Source organism: Nycticebus coucang, chromosome 18 (genome assembly GCF_027406575.1).
Source record: "Nycticebus coucang isolate mNycCou1 chromosome 18, mNycCou1.pri, whole genome shotgun sequence".
In the NCBI taxonomy this organism is placed as follows: domain Eukaryota; kingdom Metazoa; phylum Chordata; class Mammalia; order Primates; family Lorisidae; genus Nycticebus; species Nycticebus coucang.
In genome coordinates this window covers 30,091,569-30,110,965 of record NC_069797.1, presented here as the reverse complement: position 1 = coordinate 30,110,965, position 19,397 = coordinate 30,091,569, and the positions used below count along the sequence as shown (strand labels likewise).

Here is a 19,397-nt window from a genome sequence, read left to right as displayed (position 1 = left end):
AAAATTAGAAGAGGTTATCTTTGGTATGTGTAGTAAATGAATTAGACTTCACTGATTTGAATTTCTGTCCTATGATTCGTGAAGGTGTGAATCTTTATGGGAGAAAACATGCAAAATCTCTTTTTAAATCACTGGAAGAAAATTTTGAATGCCAATGAAATCTTAGATGATTTAACCTAAGGGCAGTGGGGTTTTGGCTCATTATCATGATCATAAAAGATCTGTTGTGATTATTTACATGGACGGTACTTTTTTTTTTTAACAGGGTATCACCCTCACTTCTACTCAGGCTGTCAACAATGCCAGAAAGCTGCAGTGGCCACTCACAGAAGTTGTAGAAGGTGTTTTTGAAACTGAGGCCCCAGGAGGATATAAGTTCTACCTGCAGAATCAAAATCCAACTCAGTCAGGTAATTATGCCAGAACTAGTAAATGCCACTGTTTAAAATCGTCTGTAATGGAAGAAGAAGGAAGCTGCATTTCTTTCTTTTGTAGTCAATATTGACATGACATGTCCTTCCCAAGTTAAGGTTTTTACCTGTTCTCTGAGAAAGTATAACCTTGTATTAGAAATGTGCTTCATGACTGCAGGGGATCTAGACTGGTTCTACTTTACTGGTAGTTTTTTTTTTTTTTTTTTTTTTGAGACAGAGTCTTACTATGTTGCCCTCGGTAGAGTGCCGTGGTGTCATAGCTCACAGCAACCTGAGACTCCTGGGCTTAAACGATTCTCTTGCCTCAGCCTCCCAAGTAGCTGGGAGTATAGGCACCCACCACAATAGCCCGCTGTTTTTTTGTTGCAGTTGTCATTATTGTTTAGCAGGCCTGGGCCAGGTTCGATTCCGACATCCTCAGTGCATGTGGCCGGCGCCGTAACCACTGTGCTACGGGCACCGAGCCTTACTGGTAATGTATTGATATAGGATTCTTTCAACTGCAAATAACAGAAAACCCAACTAGTTTGAATAATTAGAAAATTTCTTAATTCACAGAGCAGGTATTGTATAGGTAGGAAAGATTTCAGGGTTACTTGTGTCCCTAGCTCAGCCATGGCATCAGGAACCCCAATTTTCTCTTTCTATATTCTGTTGTCCTTGAGGGTACTTCTAAGTCCCCTCATGCTTGCAGGAGGGCAGCCAGTAGCAATTAGGGCTACATGCTCCCACATTCACATCTGATAGGAAAGGAAAAGACCAACTGCCCTCCAGACAAGAGTCTCACCCTGTCTCTCAGCTAGAGCACAGTGGCATCAACGTAGCTCACTGAAGCCTCAAAGTCCTGCGCTTAAGTGACCCTTTTGTCTCAGCCTCTCAAGTTGCTGGGACTACATGCAGGGGCCACTGCACCTGACTAGTTTCTCTACTTTTAGTAGAAAAGGAGTCTTTAGCCCTGACTGGTCTCAAACTCCTTAGCTCAAGCGATCCTTGCACCTCAGCCTCCCAAAGCACTAAGTTTATAGGTCTGAGCCCGTACATCGATCCTAACACTGACTTCTTATTGCTGTTTTTTTTTTTTGGTAGAGACAGGGTCTCACTTTACGGCCCTCAGTAGAGTGTCGTGGCCTCACACAGCTCACAGCAACCTCCAACTCCTGGGCTTAAGCGATTCTCTTGCCTCAGCCTCCCGAGTAGCTGGGACTACCGGCGCTCACCACAACGCCCGGCTATTTTTTGGTTGCAGTTTGGCCGGGGCCGGGTTTGAACCCACCACCCTCCGTATATAGGGCCGGCGCCTTACCGACTGAGCCACAGGCGCCGCCCTTATTTCTGTTTTTGTAAGAGTGAAGGAAAATTTTCCTAGAAACTTCCAGTAAACTTTCTCATCAGATTTAATGTACTGTGCCTGCTCCTGAAGCAATCCCTAGCAAAAGAAGTGGGATTATACCTAAACCAGTTGGTCATGTTGTTGGAGCCAAGGTCAGTTTCCCCAACTCAAATTTTGGTACTCAGCGAGTGAGGGATGGAGTGAGGAGCTCACCATGCTGACTGCTGAACAGATTAAGAAAGAAGCTTTGCAAGGTGTGTTTTGTTCACTGTAGAGGCAATCTTATTCTTGCAAATTCAACTACCTGCCCCACCCAAACAGATGCAAAAAACAGGGGAAATAGTGGTGAATAGCTGGGGCAAATCTGCCTGCCATTCCACTCAGTGAATGTATGCCTGCAGTAGACCTGAGGGCATATGAACTCTTTCGCCCACTGGCCTGCCTCGGGTCCCAGGTGCTGGTCAGGCTGTCCTGAGTATAGTCTTTAAAGCTGTCTTTTTCAGGGCAGCACCTATGGCTCAGTTGGTAGGGTGCCGGCCCCATATGCTGAGGGTGGCGGGTTCAAGCCTGGCCCCGGCTGAACTGCAGCCAGAAAATGGCTGGGCATTGTAGCAGGCGCCTGTAGTCCCAGCTACTCGGGAGGCTGAGGCAGGAGAATTGCTTAAGCCCAGGAATTGGAGGTTGCTGTGAGCTGTGTGATGCCATGGCACTCTACCGAGGGCCATAAAGTGAGACTCTGTCTCTACCAAAAGGAAAAAAAAAAAAAGCTATCTTTTTCATCTGGTGCTAAGCGAAAAAAAAGACCATTCCAGTGTGGGAGGTCAGGTTGGCTGCATGGGACTTACTGAGGGATGATATTTCTGTACTTCACTGGTGATTGAAGGGATTTTTATGACTATTTTTGTTGATAGGTGTTTGTTATATCAGTTTGTTGTGTGGTTTTTTTTGAGACAGAGTTTCACTTTGTCGCACTTGGTAGAGTGCCGTCCCATGATAGCTCACAGCAACCTCAAACTCCTGGGCTCAAACCATTCTCTTGGTTCAGCCTCCTGAGTAGCTGGGATCATCAACAGCTGCCACAGTGCCTGGCTATTTTTAGAGACTGGGTCTTGATTTTGCTCAGGCTGGTCTGGAACTCCTGAGCTCAAGCAATTCACCTGCCTTGGCCTCCCAGAGTGCTAGGGCTACAGGCAAGAGCCACTGTGCCCAGCGGTGTTTTTCAACCTTTTCTATCTCACAGCACACTTGAACCTTTAGTTAAACTCCTCAGGCACACTTATATTATGTTGATTTTAAAAAGGTAAAAAAAATGTTTACTATGCTCTGAACTTCTCTCAAAACTATTAATTAATGATCTTTAGAAATTTTTGTAGCACACCTAAGAGCCTCTCACAGGACACCAGTGTGTCACAGCATACCAATTGAAAATCACCGCTCTGTATACTGACTATAAAACTTAACTCTTCAAACTAACTCCACTGTGCATTTTTTTTTTTTAAGTCTTAGTGATATTTCAATATTTAATAGAGAGCCCCACAAATCTAAGATGTTTTTGTCCTTTGGAATGATAGTACCTTTTCAGCATTAATTTCTTTTTCTTTTTTTATATCAGCATTAATTTCTGATTGGTACTGTAGTCAGTTCTGTTTGTCTAGCTGGCATTCATCCTTTCTTTGAATGAATTTGAGAACTTGCTCTTGTGCAGTTTCACCTACTTGTTACCCCTCCTCACTCAGGCTCTGAGTCAGTTGGGATTTGTTGGTTTTGCAATGAAAGGAGAAAATGAAAATTGAGACTGCTAAGCAAGGGCACTTGTGAAAAACATTTGTCTTAGTCACAATATTGTGATTCTGGCACACGGGACTGAGGCAGTGAAAACCAGAGACAAATGTATTGAGTTTATCATAATCAGATGCAGACATGGAACAGCTCTTCAGCAAGTCACTTTATAATAAAGTTCCCAGTAATGTTAGGTCTTTTAACAAAACTTTTTCTTTTTTTTGTAGAGCAAAAAAAAAAGTTGGTTTTTTTTCCTCTACTTTATCACCCTTGGTAGAGTGCTGTGACATCACGCAGCTCATAGCACTCTCCAGCTCTTGGGCTTAGGCGATTCTCTTGCCTCAGCCTCCCGAGTAGCTGGGACTACAGGCGCCCGCCACAACGCCCGGCTATTTTTTTACTTTTTTTTTTTTTTTTTTTTTTTTTTTTGTGGTTTTTGGCCGGGGCTGGGTTTGAACCCGCCACCTCCGGCATATGGGACCGGCGCCCTACTCACTGAGCCACAGGCGCCGCCCAACGCCCGGCTATTTTTTTATTGCAGTTTGGCGGGGGCTGGGTTTGAACCCACCATCTTCGGAATATGGGGCAGTGCCCTACCCACTGAGCCACAGCGCCACCCAAAACTTTCATTCTTTTTTACAGAATAATTGATTTTTCCTTAGATTAGAAAAAGGAAAGAGAGTGGTGCCTGTAGCTCAGTGGGTAGGGTGCCGGTCACATACACTGAGGCTGGCGGGTTCGAACCCAGGCTGGGTCAGCTAAAACAACAATGACAACTGGAACAACAACAAAAAAAAAATAGCCAGGCATTGTGGTGGGCACCTGTAGTCCCAGCTGCTTGAGAGGCTGAGGCAAGGGAATTGTTTAAGCCCAAGAGTTGGAGGTTGCTTTGAGCTGTGACACCACAGCACTTTACTGAGGGCGACTTGATGAGACTCTGTCTCCAAAAAACAAAAAAAGAAAGAAAGAAAGAAAAACAAACGAGAGGGTGGCGCCTGTGGCTCAGTCGGTAAGGCGCCGGCCCCATATACCCAGGGTGGCGGGTTCAAACCCGACCCCGGCCAAACTGCAACCAAAAAATAGCCGGGCGTTGTGGCGGGCGCCTGTAGTCCCAGCTACTTGGGAGGCTGAGGCAAGAGAATCGCTTAAGCCCAGGAATTGGAGGTTGCTGTGAGCTGCGTGAGGCCACGGCACTCTACCAAGGGCCATAAAGTGAGACTCTGTCTCTACAAAAAAAAAAAAAAAAAAAAGTATTATCCGCTACTCGGGAGGCTGAGGCAGGAGAATCACCTAAGCCCAGGAGTTGGAGGTTGCTGTGAGCTGTGTGAGGCCACGGCACTCTACCGAGGGCAATAAAGTGAAACTCTGTCTCTACAAAAAAAAAAAAAAAAGAAAAACAAACGAGAAAAAAAGAAAACAGTACTTACATATTCAGAGATAACCACTATTAACATTTTAGAGTGTATCTTTCCAATCTTTTATCCAAAAAAAGTATAAGTATACTACACATCTCTTCATACTCCATTGTAGCAATTCCACTGTGTTATTACATTGTAGGAAGATAAACAATTCTCTCTTGTTGGGTGTTTATGTTGTTCCTAGTGTTTCATTGTTCTAAGCAGCACTGCGATGAGTGTCTTTGTGATAAAAGCCCTTCATACATCCACAATTACTTTTTGAATTGCTGAAAATAGACTTGCTCTTTCAAAAGCAACGAACATTTTTGCCTTTTGGCATGAGACGCCATCTTCCAGTAATTCACCAGAATGACAAACACAGGGAAAGAGGAGAGGCACCTGATACATGTTCTCTAGGCCTTTCAGAAAACATGGAGTTGTTCCTTTGGCCACATATGTGCAAATCTACAAGAAAGGTGATATTGTAGACGTCAAAGGAATGGCTACTGTTCAAAAAAGCATGCCACACAGATGTTACCGTGGTAAAACTGGAAGGGTCGACAGTGTTACCCATTGTCTTGCTTCCGCCTTCCAAGTAGCTGGGACTGTAGGCTATAACTCCGGGCTATTTTTTGGTTGTAGTTGTCATTGTTTGGCAGGCCTGGGCTGGATTCAAACCCGCCAGCTCCAGTTTATGTGGCTGGCGCCCTAGTTGCTGAGCTACAGGCACCAAGCCAATACTGTAAATTTTTAAAATTATTTGCCAATTAGAAAACAATATTTTTTTCTCATTAAAATATTCTTTTAATGTTTCTTTTTTTATTTATTAAGATATTTGTACATAGATCATGAATACATTTATGCCATTATGGGATTCAGTGTGTTGATTATTTATACAAATTGGGGTGCTTACATCCTACTGATCAACATAGCCTTCACCTCATTTACCCAATTACAGTGTTAAGACATTTGTGTTCTACACCTGATAGATAGAAGTTGTAGAAAACAATATTTTATTTGAATTCTGATTTATTTTAATTATTTGTGAGGTTGAATATTTTTTCCTATGTTCATTGACCATTCTAATTCCTTTTGTGGATTACTGCTTTGTGCCTTTTTTTTTTTATTGTTGGGGATTCATTGAGGGTTTACAGTAAGCCAGGTTACACTGATTGCATTTGTTAGGTAAAGTCCTTCTTGTAATCATGTCTTGCCTCCAGAAGGTGTGGCACACACCAAGGCCTCACCCTGCTTTGTGCCTTTTGCCTACTTTTTAAAGATGTTCATCTTTTTCCAGCTGGGTGTGGTGGCTCACACCTGTAATCCCAGCACTCTAGAAGGCAGAGGCCGGTGGATTGCTAGAGCTCAGGAATTCTAGACCAGCCCTGGAATTCTAGAATGAGACCCTGTCTCTACTAAAAATGAAAAACTGAGGCAGGAGGATTGCTTGAGCCCAGAGTTTGAGGTTGCTGTGAGCTATGATGCCACCACGGCACTCTATCATGAATGTCACCCTAAGGGTGACAAAGTAAGACTGTCTCAAAAAAAACCAAAAACAACATTCATTGTTTTTCCTATTACTATTTAAAGGTGATTTCCATATTAAGGTCTTTTTATGCTGTATGTTGCAATATTTTTTCTATTTTTTTGTTTACTCTTTAATTTTGAATATAATTTTTTTGGTTTTCTTTTTTTCTTTTTGGTGGTTTTTGTCTAGTTTTTCATTTTGTATAATCAACCTAGGAGACTTTCTTTCTTCATAGTCTTTTTTTTATTTTTATTTTTTGAGGCAGAGTCTCACTTTGTCACCCTCAATAGAGTGCCATGGCATCACAACTCACAGCAACCTCAAACTCTTGGGCTTTAATGATTCTCTTACCTCAGCCTCCCGAGTAGCTGGGACTACGGGCACCTGCCAACATGCCCAGCTATTGTTAGAGATGGGGTCTTGCTCCTGCTCAGGCTGTTCTCAAACCCCTGAGCTCAAGCAATCCACCCACCTTGGCCTCCCAGATTGTTGGGATCATAGGCATGAGCCACCATGCCTGGCCCTCTTCATAGTTTTTCTCTTTGTTGTCAGGTTTAAAGAAAACTCTCCCTCCTGCCAAAATTGTATAAATAATTATGTATTTAATATTTTCATGGTTTCATTCTCTGAACTTAATCCTTTAACCCATCAGGAATATATTTTATCATTTAGTTCAAAGATATAAATTTTTCCCACCAAATGGTGAACCAGTAATCTTAGTGCCATTTATTGAATAATGGGAATAATGTACTCCTTCACACTATCTTAAAATCCCTTTCTTATCATAAACTAAATTCTTATATATACATGAGCCTGCTTTGGTCTTTCTATTCTATTCTATTGAATTTACTTGTCTATTCCTGCTATTTTATTACCCAACAGATCCTGTATTAAAAGTAACTCTAACAGTGTCTGATCTTCAGAAGTCCTTGAACTACTGGTCTAATTTACTGGGAATGAAAATTTATGAACAAGATGAAGAGAAGCAAAGGGCTTTACTGGGCTATGCTGATAACCAGGTGAGTAAGCTTAGAAAGAAATAATTATTTTGAGATTGGATTATAATATGAAATTAACATGAAGGTTGTTCCTATAGTTTGTTCAGTGACTCAATATTTATAAACAGAAAGAAGAAAATAAAGATTAGTGATTACCTCACCACCCAGATACTACCTATGTTTATATTTAGGGATACATGCTTTCAAAAGTAGAATTGCTTAATCAGAAGAGATGTAAACAAGATTTAATGCATGCCGTGTTTTCATTTCTTAAAAAGTAACCTAGTATTTGAGCATGATTTAGTTCTTGTACTTTGACCCACCAGTTCTAGGAATTGTTTTACATATCCTCAATACACACACGCAGGAAGAAGTGTGTACAAGGTTATGTGTTGCAGCATCATTTGTGATAGCAAACTATAAGGACATCAGTGTCTGTGGATTAGAGGAGTATGCCAGTAATTTATCGTTCATCCCTAGAATGGATTACCATGTAGCTATCAAAAAGATTGAGGCAAGTTTTTATGTACTGATATGGTAACAGTAAATGGAGGAAAATAAGGAACAGAATAATTTTTAAATTACTCCACCATTTGTGTAAAAAACTATATATATGCAGTGTGTTTAGAAGGATACACAGGAAACTGTTGGCTAGTTCTCTCTGGGGTGAAAATAGGGAAAAGGCATAGTTTTTACTTTATTCCTTTAGTATACTGTTTGGAATTTATTTATTTATTTATTTATTTATTTTTTTTTTTGAGACAGTCTCAAGCTATCACCCTGGGTAGAGTGCTGTGGCATCACAGCTCACAGCAATGTCAAACTCTTGGGCTCAAGCGATTCTCTTGCCTCAGCCTCCCAAGTAGTTGCGAGTACAGGTGCCCACCACAACGCCCAGCTATTTTTTATTTTATTTTATTTCATTTTGGTTGAAGTTGTCATTGTTTTAGCTGGCCCAGGCTGGGTTCGAACCTGCCAGCCCTGGTGTATGTGGTCGGTGCCCTACCCACTGAGCTACAAGCGCTGCCTGGAATTTTGTTTTTTTTTTAAGCACGTACGTGTATAACCTGTTCCAAAAAACAAACCTGCTTTCTGATTTCTTTTCAGTGTAAGCTGGAGCTACAGGGCATCAAGGGTGCAGTTGATCATGCAACAGCATTTGGAAGAATTGCTTTTTCTTGCCCCCAGAAGGAGGTAATGTTTGATACCAGATCTTTTGTTTAAGCTCTGTGACTAGCTAGGTCAACCCAGCTAAGAATCTCGCCCTTTCCTTCTTGCAGTTCATTCTGATTGTGGCTTTGGTATCAAGTTCAACAGTTATTTCAAAAGTGGCTGAGATAATAAAATCAAACAAGTGGCGCCTTGGTTCTTTATGGCTGATCAGATACTCCTCTAGGGCTGATGAGCGCCGTGCCTTATAAGACCACTTGGTGACCCTTTACTCACTTTGCCTCTGTGTGTTCCACAAGTTGCCAGACTTAGAAGACTTGATGAAAAGGGAGAACCAGAAGATTCTGACTCCTCTGGTGAGCCTTGATACCCCAGGGAAAACGACAGTGCAAGTGGTCATTCTGGCTGATCCTGTAAGTATTACTCAGGGAGGGGATAGGCAGTACCAGGGTTTTTTTTCAGAAATGTCTTTTACCAGATCTCTTTTCTCTTTATTGATACAGGATGGCCATGAAATTTGCTTTGTTGGGGATGAAGCATTTAGAAAACTTTCTAAGATGGATCCAGAGGGAAGCAAATTGCTGGATGAAGTGAGTTTGATTTCTAAATTTGTATCACCATAGGCTTCTGAGGGATGATGGCATTAAGTGTGTGTGGGGGGCAAAACAGCAGTGTCTAGCTACTTACTGTAAGAACCACATCCTTTCACTGTTGGGTGACTTTTGAGCCTATGTTTTCATTGCCACCTATGTGACCCCTTATCTGAACTCAGCATTTATGCCTTCCTGCTATGTCAGGCTGCTGTGGAGAATCACTTCTCCTATATATACCATTTTTTTGCTCAGTGAATGGAAATGCCTGGATACCACTCCCCTCTCACTTCTGTAGCTCCTTTGATCATCTCCTTTCCATTGGACAGTATCAGTGTCTTCCTTTCTAAGGAATTGTTCCCAGTAGCATACTAACAAGCTCCAGTAGCTTCCATCCTTTAAAAATCTTTTATTGGACCCATATCTCTTCTCCATGTTTCTTTATAGTCTTGCCAAATCCAGTAATCTCGTCAAACTCAACCATTCATTGTTGGATCCCAACTTCTAGCACAGACCTGTCATGAGGTGGACATTCAGTGAATACTTGGATTAAAGGAATGAATTGGCCTACCTTGGTCCTGTCACGATTGAACTTATGCAATTTCCTTAGATTCTCTGAACTTTAGTCTCCTTATCTAAAAATTTGAGAAAATAAAGAGTATCTACCTCTTAAGATTGTAGTGGTTTGTAGAGCTTGGCAAACTGCAAAATAGCATGTGCTTATATTAAAGCAAAAATATGTAGAAAATACAGGCTTTATACATTTTATCATGAAGGAAAATAGAATCTCATTCATTCTCTTCAGCTGGCAAATTTGCTAGACTCTTTCCTTCTCGCTGTTTCATAACATTGATGAACTTCTTCTGCTGAGTTATCTTCTTTGGTGTTAGAGAGCCTGCCATTTTCTTATGTCTGCGATAGTTTCTATTTAGCCTTGGGTTCTTCTTCATGTATCTAATCCTGAAATATGTTTTGCCTACAGTCCTACTTTGACCATCTTTTATTCTCATTCTGCGTTCTTCCTCTGCTCTGAGGAGAAGTTACCTGCTGCTCTGGTTACTTCTGCTCTGAACTTCAACCATCATCCGTTCCTTTAACTTCCTAATTTCTAGTTCCCACCTCCTTCCTGAGCGCCAGGCATGTTGATGAGCATAATTTTAGTAGAATTTAAAAGCGTTTTAACAAATATGTACACTCATACAGCCACTACTTAAAACAAAATATAGACCATTTTCATCATTACAGAAAGTTCCCTCATGCCTACTTCCAACTCCTTTGCACTCCCATCTCCCAGAGGCACCTACCATTCTGATTTCTATCACTACAGATTTTTTTTGTTTGTTATAGGACTTGATACAGATGGAATCATTCTGTAGGTATTCTTTTGTGCCTGGCTTATTTTACTCAACATTTCTTCCATGTGATTGCGTATATCGTAGTTTTTATTGCTCACTAATACACAGATTTATGAATATGGTTGTTTATCCATTCTTCTGATGATAGACATTTGAATTCCCAGGTTTTTATCTGTTATAAGGAAGACTGTTATGAACCTTCATGTATAAATCTTCTCATAGATAAATGGTTCATTTCCCGTGGGTAGATACTACCTAGGGGTAGAATTATAAGGGAGTGCTTGCTTAACAGTCATCTAAAGTGATTAGACTACTGTGTATATGTGAAAGTTCCAGGTGCTCTGCATCCTCACCAACATTTAATTTTTTGCAGAACTTTTTAGCCATTCTAGCACATGAAAATAGTTTCTCATTGTGGGGTATTTGTTTTTTCTGTTGTTTTTTTTTTTTTTTTTTTGAGACAGAGTCTTGCTGTATCACCCAAGCTAATGTGCAGTATGTTGTCATATCTCACTGCATTTGCAAGCTCCTGGGCTTAAGTGATCCTCCTGCCTGAGACGACAGGTGCCCACCACCAACCCCAGCTAATTTTTCTGCTTTTTGTAGAGATGAGGTCTACTCTTCTTCTGGTTAATCTCAAACTCTTCACTTCAAGTGATCCTCCTACCTCAGCCTCCCAAAATGCTGTGATTACAGGTCTTGAGCCACACCCAGCCTCATTGTGACTTTAGTTTGCAATTTCCCTGATGACTAACGACGTTGAATGCTTTTCCATATGCTTATTGGCCATTTGTTTATCTTCTTTTGTGAATTATACATTCAAGTCTTTTGTCCATTTTTTCTCATTTTTTATTTTTCAATATTTCATGGTTAAAATTCCAATTATACACAAAAGAGTACAACAAATCTTTTTTTTTTTTTCACAAATAGGATTCTTTATTTGTCATTATTAAAAGACTGAATTTTGGACAGATTCTTGGACTGGTGCTTCATATCCATCAGCTCGTTCAACTTTAGCACCTGTCTTGTCCCCAGTGGCTTTTCCAGAGCTACTTCCTTCACCATGAAGCTCCATGAGTTTTCCCAACTCAAACCTGGGTTTCTTCAGCATTTTACTTTTTTTTTTTTTTTTTTTGGTAGAGACAGAGTCTTACTTTATGGCCCTCGGTAGACTGCCATGGCCTCACACAGCTCACAGCAACCTCCAACTTCCGGGCTTAGGCGATTCTCTTGCCTCAGCCTCCCGAGTAGCTGGGACTACAGGCGCCCACCACAACGCCCGGCTGTTTTTTTGGTTGCAGTTTGGCCGGGGCCGGGTTTGAACCTGCCACCCTCGGTATATGGGGCCGGCGCCTTACCGACTGAGCCACAGGCGCCGCCCCAGCATTTTTACTTTTCTAACAAAGGCATCATGAAGAGGATAAATGGATTGGCGTGCCTTTTCTCTGTCTTTTCCAACGCTATCTGGAATCAATTAATTGACAACTTCTTTCAAGTCATTGGTCTGTACCTCTCTGGTCATGATTTCCATCATTTTCTTCCGGATTTGGCGAACCTGTTGGTGCTGGGTATTAAGAGGTCTTCTGTATCTGATTGTTGTGTTTTTTAGTAAAACCAACACAGAACAGACGAAGCAAATAACCATCGGTATTCTTAACATCAACATGAGCTTCAATCATAATCTGCCATTTTTTAACCATAGAACACATTTTGTCATGGGTAAGATCCATGCCATGGAAGTTAGGCAGTTTTTGCCCTGAACATCTTCAGTAATCAGCTTGAATTTTCTAAATGCAACTTCATCATTCTGCAGATCAGCAAGACTCACTTCAAACACGTGACCTTTGAGGCCATCAGATGCAATTTTGGTTCCTTGAGTCCTGGTGACTAGTGTTTTCCCAATATTTCTTACATTGAAGATTGCAGGTGCCTTCACATCATACCAGTCTTTCTTAGAAAATGGATCAACTACTTTCTTCTTGGCTCCCTTTTTGCTGCCTTTCGTAAGGCGCTTGTTCTTGCCAACCGCCATGACGATGCTCAGTGAGCCAAAAGGGTGGAAGTCCTTTATATGACTCTCACCCATGAACTCCATGCCATAATTTTTCATCATTCTTTTCCACCACCCCAATTTTCTTTCTTTCTTTTCCTGGGAAATTCTAAGGCACATCTCAAATCATTTTCCCCTTAAATACTTTAGTATTCTATCTGACACTTTTTTCTTTCTTTTTTTTTCCAGACAGTCTCAAGCTGTCACCCTGGGTAGAGTGCCATGGCATCATTAGTCATCATAGCTCACAGCAACCTCCAACTCTTGGGCTCACGCTGTCCTCTTGCCTCAGTTTTTCTATTTTTAGTAGAGAACAGAGTCTTGCTCTTGCTCAGGCTGGTCTTGAACATGTAAGCTCAAGTAATCCACCTGCCTCAGCCTCCCAGAGTGCTAGGATTAGAGGCATGAGCCACCATGCCCAGCCTTGGTTATTTATTTTCTTTATGATAGAGTCTTTGAAGATCAGGAATTTTTTTATTTTGAAGAAGTCTAGCTTTTTCTTTTTATGTATAGTGCTTTTTTGTCCAGATCAGAATTTAGTGAATCTCTTTATCTGAGAAACTCATGACATTTTAAATTCAGTGTGTCTATAATTTGTCTTACCTCAAATTTATTCTTTTAATAATATTAAATAAAAGTTACTATTTATTGATTAAGTAATCGCTTATATTGACAAGTTCTTAAGTATGTTATGTACATTCTCTTATTCTTAGCATCCCCCTTTGCAAATGAGGAAACTGAGGCTCAAAAAAATTAACCCATTCCACATGAATATCATACTGTCAGTAAGTGCCAGGCAAGGGCTTGAACAGAGGTCTTTTAGGCTTCACAGCCAATTCGCTTTCTACTTTTATATCCTATTCCATCCTCTGGACAGCACCATGTAACTGTTACCCCAATTGTTCAAGCTAGACTTCTCAGAGCCTTTTTATTTTAAACTTTTCTTTTTCTTTTTTTTGAGACAGAGTCTCACTGTGTCACCCTCAGTAGAGTGCTGTGGTATCACAGCTCACAGCAACCTCAAACTCTTGGGCTTAAACAATTCTCTTGCCTCAGACTTCCAAGTAGCTGGGACTATAGGCGCCCACCACAACACCCGTCTATTTTTTTTTTTTTGGTTGTAGTTGTCACTGTTGTTTGGCAGGCCCAGGCTGTTCGAACCCACCAGCTCCGGTGTATATGGCTGGTGCCCTAGCCGCCGAGCCTACTTTAAACATTTAATATACTTTTAATCGTAGTTTTAGATTTATAGACAGAGCCACTTTTGAATATTGTTTCTCCCCACCCCTGGTTTATCTGTAGGTAATCAAGAGCTATGAGTTCTATTTCTGAAATTTTTTTTGCCTATCTACTTTCTCCCTTCAAAAGGCCCTCATTATCACCCATAATATTGCAAAAGTCTCCTGCCACCTTCCAATCCATTCCAAAACAGAAATCCAGTAATTTTAAAAACTGTTTAACGTTATAGCTCTATATTGCCCCCAAGATATATTCCAAACTCTTTGGCGGAGCATATAACATGTCTGTCTCTTCCCTATTGTCTGATCTTCTGTTCTCCCTCCCTCTCTGTCTCCTAGTTCATCTCTATCTTGGGCCCACTGAACTGTTATATTAGCCAAAATACATCTGCTTGCTGCTATTCAAAGGGTATTTTTCCCCTTCCCTTTTGTCGTCCTTCAAAACTCAGAAGCTGTCTTGGGTTCTCCAAAGACAGAGTTAGTTGTTCTTTCCTTCTACATTTTTTTTTTTTTTTTTTTTTTTTGTGACAGAGTCGTACTGTGTCGCCCTCACCAGACTGCTGTGCTGTCATAGCTTACAGCAACTTCAAACTCTTGAGCTCAAGCAATTCTCATGTCTCAGCCTCTCCCCAGCTGAGACTATAGGCACCCACCACAATGCCTGGTATTTTTAGAAACGGGGTCTCGCTCTTGCTCAGGCTGGTCTCGATCCTGTGAGCTCAGGACAATCCACCAGCCTCAGCCTCCCGGAGTGTTAGGATTACAGGCATGAGCCACTGTGCCTGGCCCTGATTTTTAAATACTTTTTATCAAAATGATAAATCAGGCTCAGTGCCCGTAGTTCAGTGGTTATGGTTCCGGGCACATACACCAGGGTTGGCAGGTTCAAACCTGGTAAACAACAATGACAATTACAACAACAAAAACAGAAAAATAGCTAGGTGATATGGCGGGCGCCTGTAGTCCCAGCTATTTGGGAGGCTGAAGCAGGAGAATTGCTTAAGCTTAAGAGTTTGAGGTTGCTGTGAGCTGTGACGCCACAGCACTCTACCGAGGGCGACATAATGAGACTCTGCCTCAAAAAAATAAATAAATAAATAAAAATAAAGCAAATAGTACTAAGATCTTATAGTAATGAAAGGCAACAATGTCTTGCCCCATCTATGAGTTCCACTACTCTGGACAGCCACTTTCAGCTTTACTATTTCTAAATAAAAAATGTATTTCTATTTCTTCATTTTCAATTATAAGGTCATCTGTGACCTCCTGCTGAGGTAGATAAGTGTTTTTGCACTATTTCTCCAGTAAGTTAGTTGCTTCTTTTCTTTTGGTCGGGTATCACTTTGTTTATGGCTGTATTATAGCAAACGCCTTAAGACACACATACCCACACAATTTCTCTCCCCCATAGAAAAATAATTGCTGCATATCTGAGCCCTCAGCTATTCTGTTTAATCTTCAGACTGTATCTCTGCTGCCATACCTGAACTTACCTCATAATGAAAATGGTTATTTTTTAGAAGGTATTTCCATGCTTGCTTTTTGTTTGAATAAATGAATATTTATCTTTAAACAGTTCAAAAGATTCTGTGGAACCAAAATAATATTACTAACAAGACTTCTAAAACTAATGAACAGGGCTGGGCATGGTGGCTCATGCCTGTAATCCCAGAACTCTGGGAGGCTGAACTGGATGAATTGCTTGAGTTCAGGAATTTGAGACCAGCCTGAGTAAGAGATTGCTGTGAGCCACATTTCCTGGATACGGGCTTTGCCCTTTACTCTACTGAAAATGGGCAAACTAGCTGGGCCTTGTGTCAGGTACCTATAGTCCCAGCTGTTTGGGAGGCTGAAGCAAGAGGATTATTTGAACTCAGGTGAGATTGCTGTGAGCTACGATGCCATGACACTCTAGCCTGGGCAACAGAGTGAGACTCTGTCTCAAAAAAAAAAAAAAGAATGAATGAATAAATAAAAATTAAAACAATAAAAATAACTGAACAGAGTCAACGTCAAAGAAGTAGGCTGGGAGGAGGCTTAGAAAAGGGGAATGATGGACCAGGCACAGTGACTCACGCCTGTAATCCTAGCACTCTGGGAGGCTGAGGCAGGTGGATTGCTTGAGCTCACGAGTTTGAGACCAGTCTGAACAAAAGTGAGGCCTCATCTCTACTAAAAAATAGAAAAACTGAGGCAAGAGGATTGCTTGAGCCCAAGTTTGAGGTTGCTATGAGCTATGATGCCACAGCACTCTACCCAGGGTGACAGCTTGAGACTCTTATCTCAAAAAAAAAAAAATCATTCTGGGCTCAATAGGTACAACAGCAAATAGCTTTTCTTCTTCTTCTTCTTTGTCTTTTTTTTTTTTTAAGAGACAGAGTCTCATTTTGTCACCCTCAGTAGGGTGTTGTGGCATCACAGTTCACAGCAACCTCCAACTCCTGTTCTTAGGCGATTCTCTTGCCTCAGCCTTCCAAGTAGCTGGGACTATAAGCACCCGCCACAACACCTGGCTACTTTTTGTTGCAGTTTGGCCAGGGCTGGGTTCAAACCCACCACCCTCGGTATATGGGGCTGGCGCCCTACTCACTGAGCCATAGGTAACGCCCATCGAATAGATTTTCATTATTAGGTCTTGAGTCTCATGAATACTAAAGATTCTTGAGAGTCTACCCAAATGCTGAGAGAGATGGTACTTTCTGTACTGCCAAAGATCCCACAGCCTGGCATGCTTGGTCCCTGCTGGAGTTGGTCAGCGAGCCACATTTCCTGGCTATGGGCTTTGCCCTTTACTCTGTAAAGTGGACTCCATAAGTAGTTTGCTCACTACTCACCAGCATCTCCTGTCACATTGAAGATAATATTCTATAAAATAACATTTCATACTCTTTAAGTGTTAATTTTCAATTGTGGACAGTATAATGAAGAACAGAGTGGGCTATATCTTGTTTTTCAGGCTTGGAATAAATGTATATTCCATTTCTGTTCCTTTAGGCAATGGCAGCAGATAAAAGTGATGAGTGGTTTGCTAAACACAATAAACCGAAGGCTTCAGGTTAACAGAAGACATCACGTGAACAAGCATTTGTGATTCTCATCCTCCACCTGGGAGGCCTGATGTGTCTATTCATAATAAATGCTCTCACCACTTGATGGTTTCCTATACAGGCAAGGAGGCCTGAGTGATGAAGATTTGTATATTTCAGTCTTTGAAAGCTCTGATATAAATATTTTAAAAATAAATTATCATTAATTCAGGTAGAGCAGAACTCTTGCTATAATCTGTACAGTCACTGAAATGGTATATCTTGTGTATAACAAATTACTTTCCAGATTAGGACAGCTATATGAGACATTACCCTTGTTTAGAGATGGAAGTTGTTTTGATGAACTGTGAATCATGTAGATTTTATGAGAGCACCTGTTCAAATGAGTTCCAATCAGTTGCTTATAATGGTAATAATACTCCTAGCACCTGATGACGATACTCTCTTCTAATATCTTGTTGTGGCAGGTCTAGACATTTAAAAAATTTTTAAAGGGGATCTGCGCCTTTGGCTCAAGCGGCTAAGGCGCCAGCCACATACACCTGAGCTGGCGGGTTTGAATCCAGCCCAGACCCACCAAACAACAATGACGTCTGCAACCAAAAAATAGCCGGGCGTTGTGGCGGGCGCCTGTAGTCCCAGCTACTTGGGAGGCTGAGGCAAGAGAATCGCTTAAGCCCAGGAGTTGAGGGTGGCTGTGAGCTATGATGCCATGGCGCTCTACCCAGGGCGGCAGCTTGAGGCTCTGTCTCAAAAAAAAAAAAAAAAAAAAAATTTTTTTTTTTAAAGGAATTTTGTTTCTTGGACCAACAGATTTGGTTAAGATCCCCTATCTTACTTGCTTTTACATTTTGAGTAGCCAGAGAAAGGATTTAATGTGTTGTGTTGCTATATGCCTGGTTTTGTGCTATTTTACAGGTGTACAGAGGGTACCAGAAATATGTATATACATTTTAAGAAAGGAGAAAATTGTATTAAAATTGTAATATTCAATATATACCAATAACAAAAGGTGAATACAACTCACATTTGAGCACCTCTTGTAACTGCAGAAGTCAAATGTGCCTTGAGTGTTACAAATTGCATAGTTTTTTCCTTTCTTCAAATGTGTATACATTTTTCTGGCACTCTCTGTATTATTTATTTGACCCTTACAAGAAAGAACATCATATTAGATGTCATAAAAATGGATTAAATGAGGCTGGGCATAGTGACTCACACCTGTAGTCCTAGCACTCTGGGAGACTGAGGCCAGTGGATTGCTTGAGCTCGGGAGTTCAAGACCAGCCTGAGCCAGAGTGAGACCCTGTCTCTTAAAAAATAGCCGGGCAGTGTGGTGGGCACCTGAAGTCCCAAGTACAGGGGAGGCTGAGACAAGACAATTGATTTGAGCACAAGTGTTTGAGGTTGCTGTGAGCTATGATGCCACGGCACTCTCCCAAAGGTGACAAAGTGAGACTCTGTCTCAAGAAAAAAAAATAAAGTGGATTAGTTTCTTCAGTCTGAAAAAAAGAACTTTTTAAATGTTTGCTTATAGTTTTTGTTTGGTTCTGCAGTACAAAACAAAAACAAATTGGTTTTAATCAGAACAGAATAAAAACAAATAGGTTTTAATCTTTGGAAACAGAATTGTATTGACATATTCATTATTGAATTTTTTTTTAAAGTATACTTCTGAAATCAAGCTGTTAAACCAGTCTACAAGTCTCATTATTTAAAGTGGTAGGCAGTTTCAAATTTTAAAGAAGAAACTGAGGAGATTGGAAAGGATTGACTAAGAGGATACCAGTCCCAAAATAGTATATATAAAATTAACTTGTAAATCATAACCTCTGCTGTTCTCCCTTAATGGCAGGGTAGAGTATTGAAATTTCTGGGTGAGTTTCAGTTTACCTTTTCTTATAGCAGTGATCTTAACTTCATCTCTTAAGAGAAATCTTCGTCCAGCTCCACAACTTTTCAACTTAAATTCCTTATCTTAGGGAAGCAAGCTGTGTTTCAAAAGCAAGCCAGATTACATATGTTCTTCCTCTAGGTTATTGGTTCATTTTTTTCCCTACACATGGGGAAATTATTATATCAACTTTGAATAATCAGATAAACTTCTGTACTTCTTTAGACCAGTGCTTTTCAACCTTGTTTTTCCTCATGGCACTTTTGAACCTATTAAATTATGGTGATCAAAAAAAGAGTAAAGAAAAGTATATACTTATTGTGCTTTGAATTTCTTTTAAAAATAATGATCTTTAAAAATTTTCGCTGCATACCGAAGATCTCTCATGGCACACTGGTTGAAAATCACTGCTTTAGACTATGTTAATTCTCAAGTGTTCCATTGGATAACTAGTTCTTGATATTTATGTCTAGTAATAAAGTTTATTATTCGTTCTCATAGAAAAAAATAACTTTACCCAGTGTATTAGGCTACTGTAATGTGACCATTTAAATTTGACAGAATAAAAGAAGTGGTTTATGTAAGTA

At 40.7% G+C, this 19,397-nt stretch overlaps 2 protein-coding genes across 2 annotated transcripts in view; one reads left to right on the top strand and one right to left on the bottom strand.

Moving 5' to 3' along the window:
• GLOD4 (glyoxalase domain containing 4) overlaps window positions 1-19,397 on the top strand; it is a 26,154-nt gene extending 6,757 nt beyond the window's left edge. The window contains 6 exon segments of the mRNA XM_053567724.1: window positions 266-410; window positions 7,351-7,487; window positions 8,574-8,660; window positions 8,936-9,049; window positions 9,140-9,226; window positions 16,864-19,397. Of these exon segments, the coding sequence (XP_053423699.1) occupies window positions 266-410; window positions 7,351-7,487; window positions 8,574-8,660; window positions 8,936-9,049; window positions 9,140-9,226; window positions 16,864-16,929 (636 nt within the window). The 3' untranslated portion in view covers window positions 16,930-19,397.
• On the bottom strand, window positions 11,968-12,876 carry LOC128569569 (40S ribosomal protein S3a-like). The gene has a single exon (XM_053567723.1). The coding sequence runs from the start codon at window positions 12,749-12,751 to the stop codon at window positions 12,257-12,259; it is 495 nt and encodes a 164-aa protein (XP_053423698.1). The 5' UTR covers window positions 12,752-12,876; the 3' UTR covers window positions 11,968-12,256.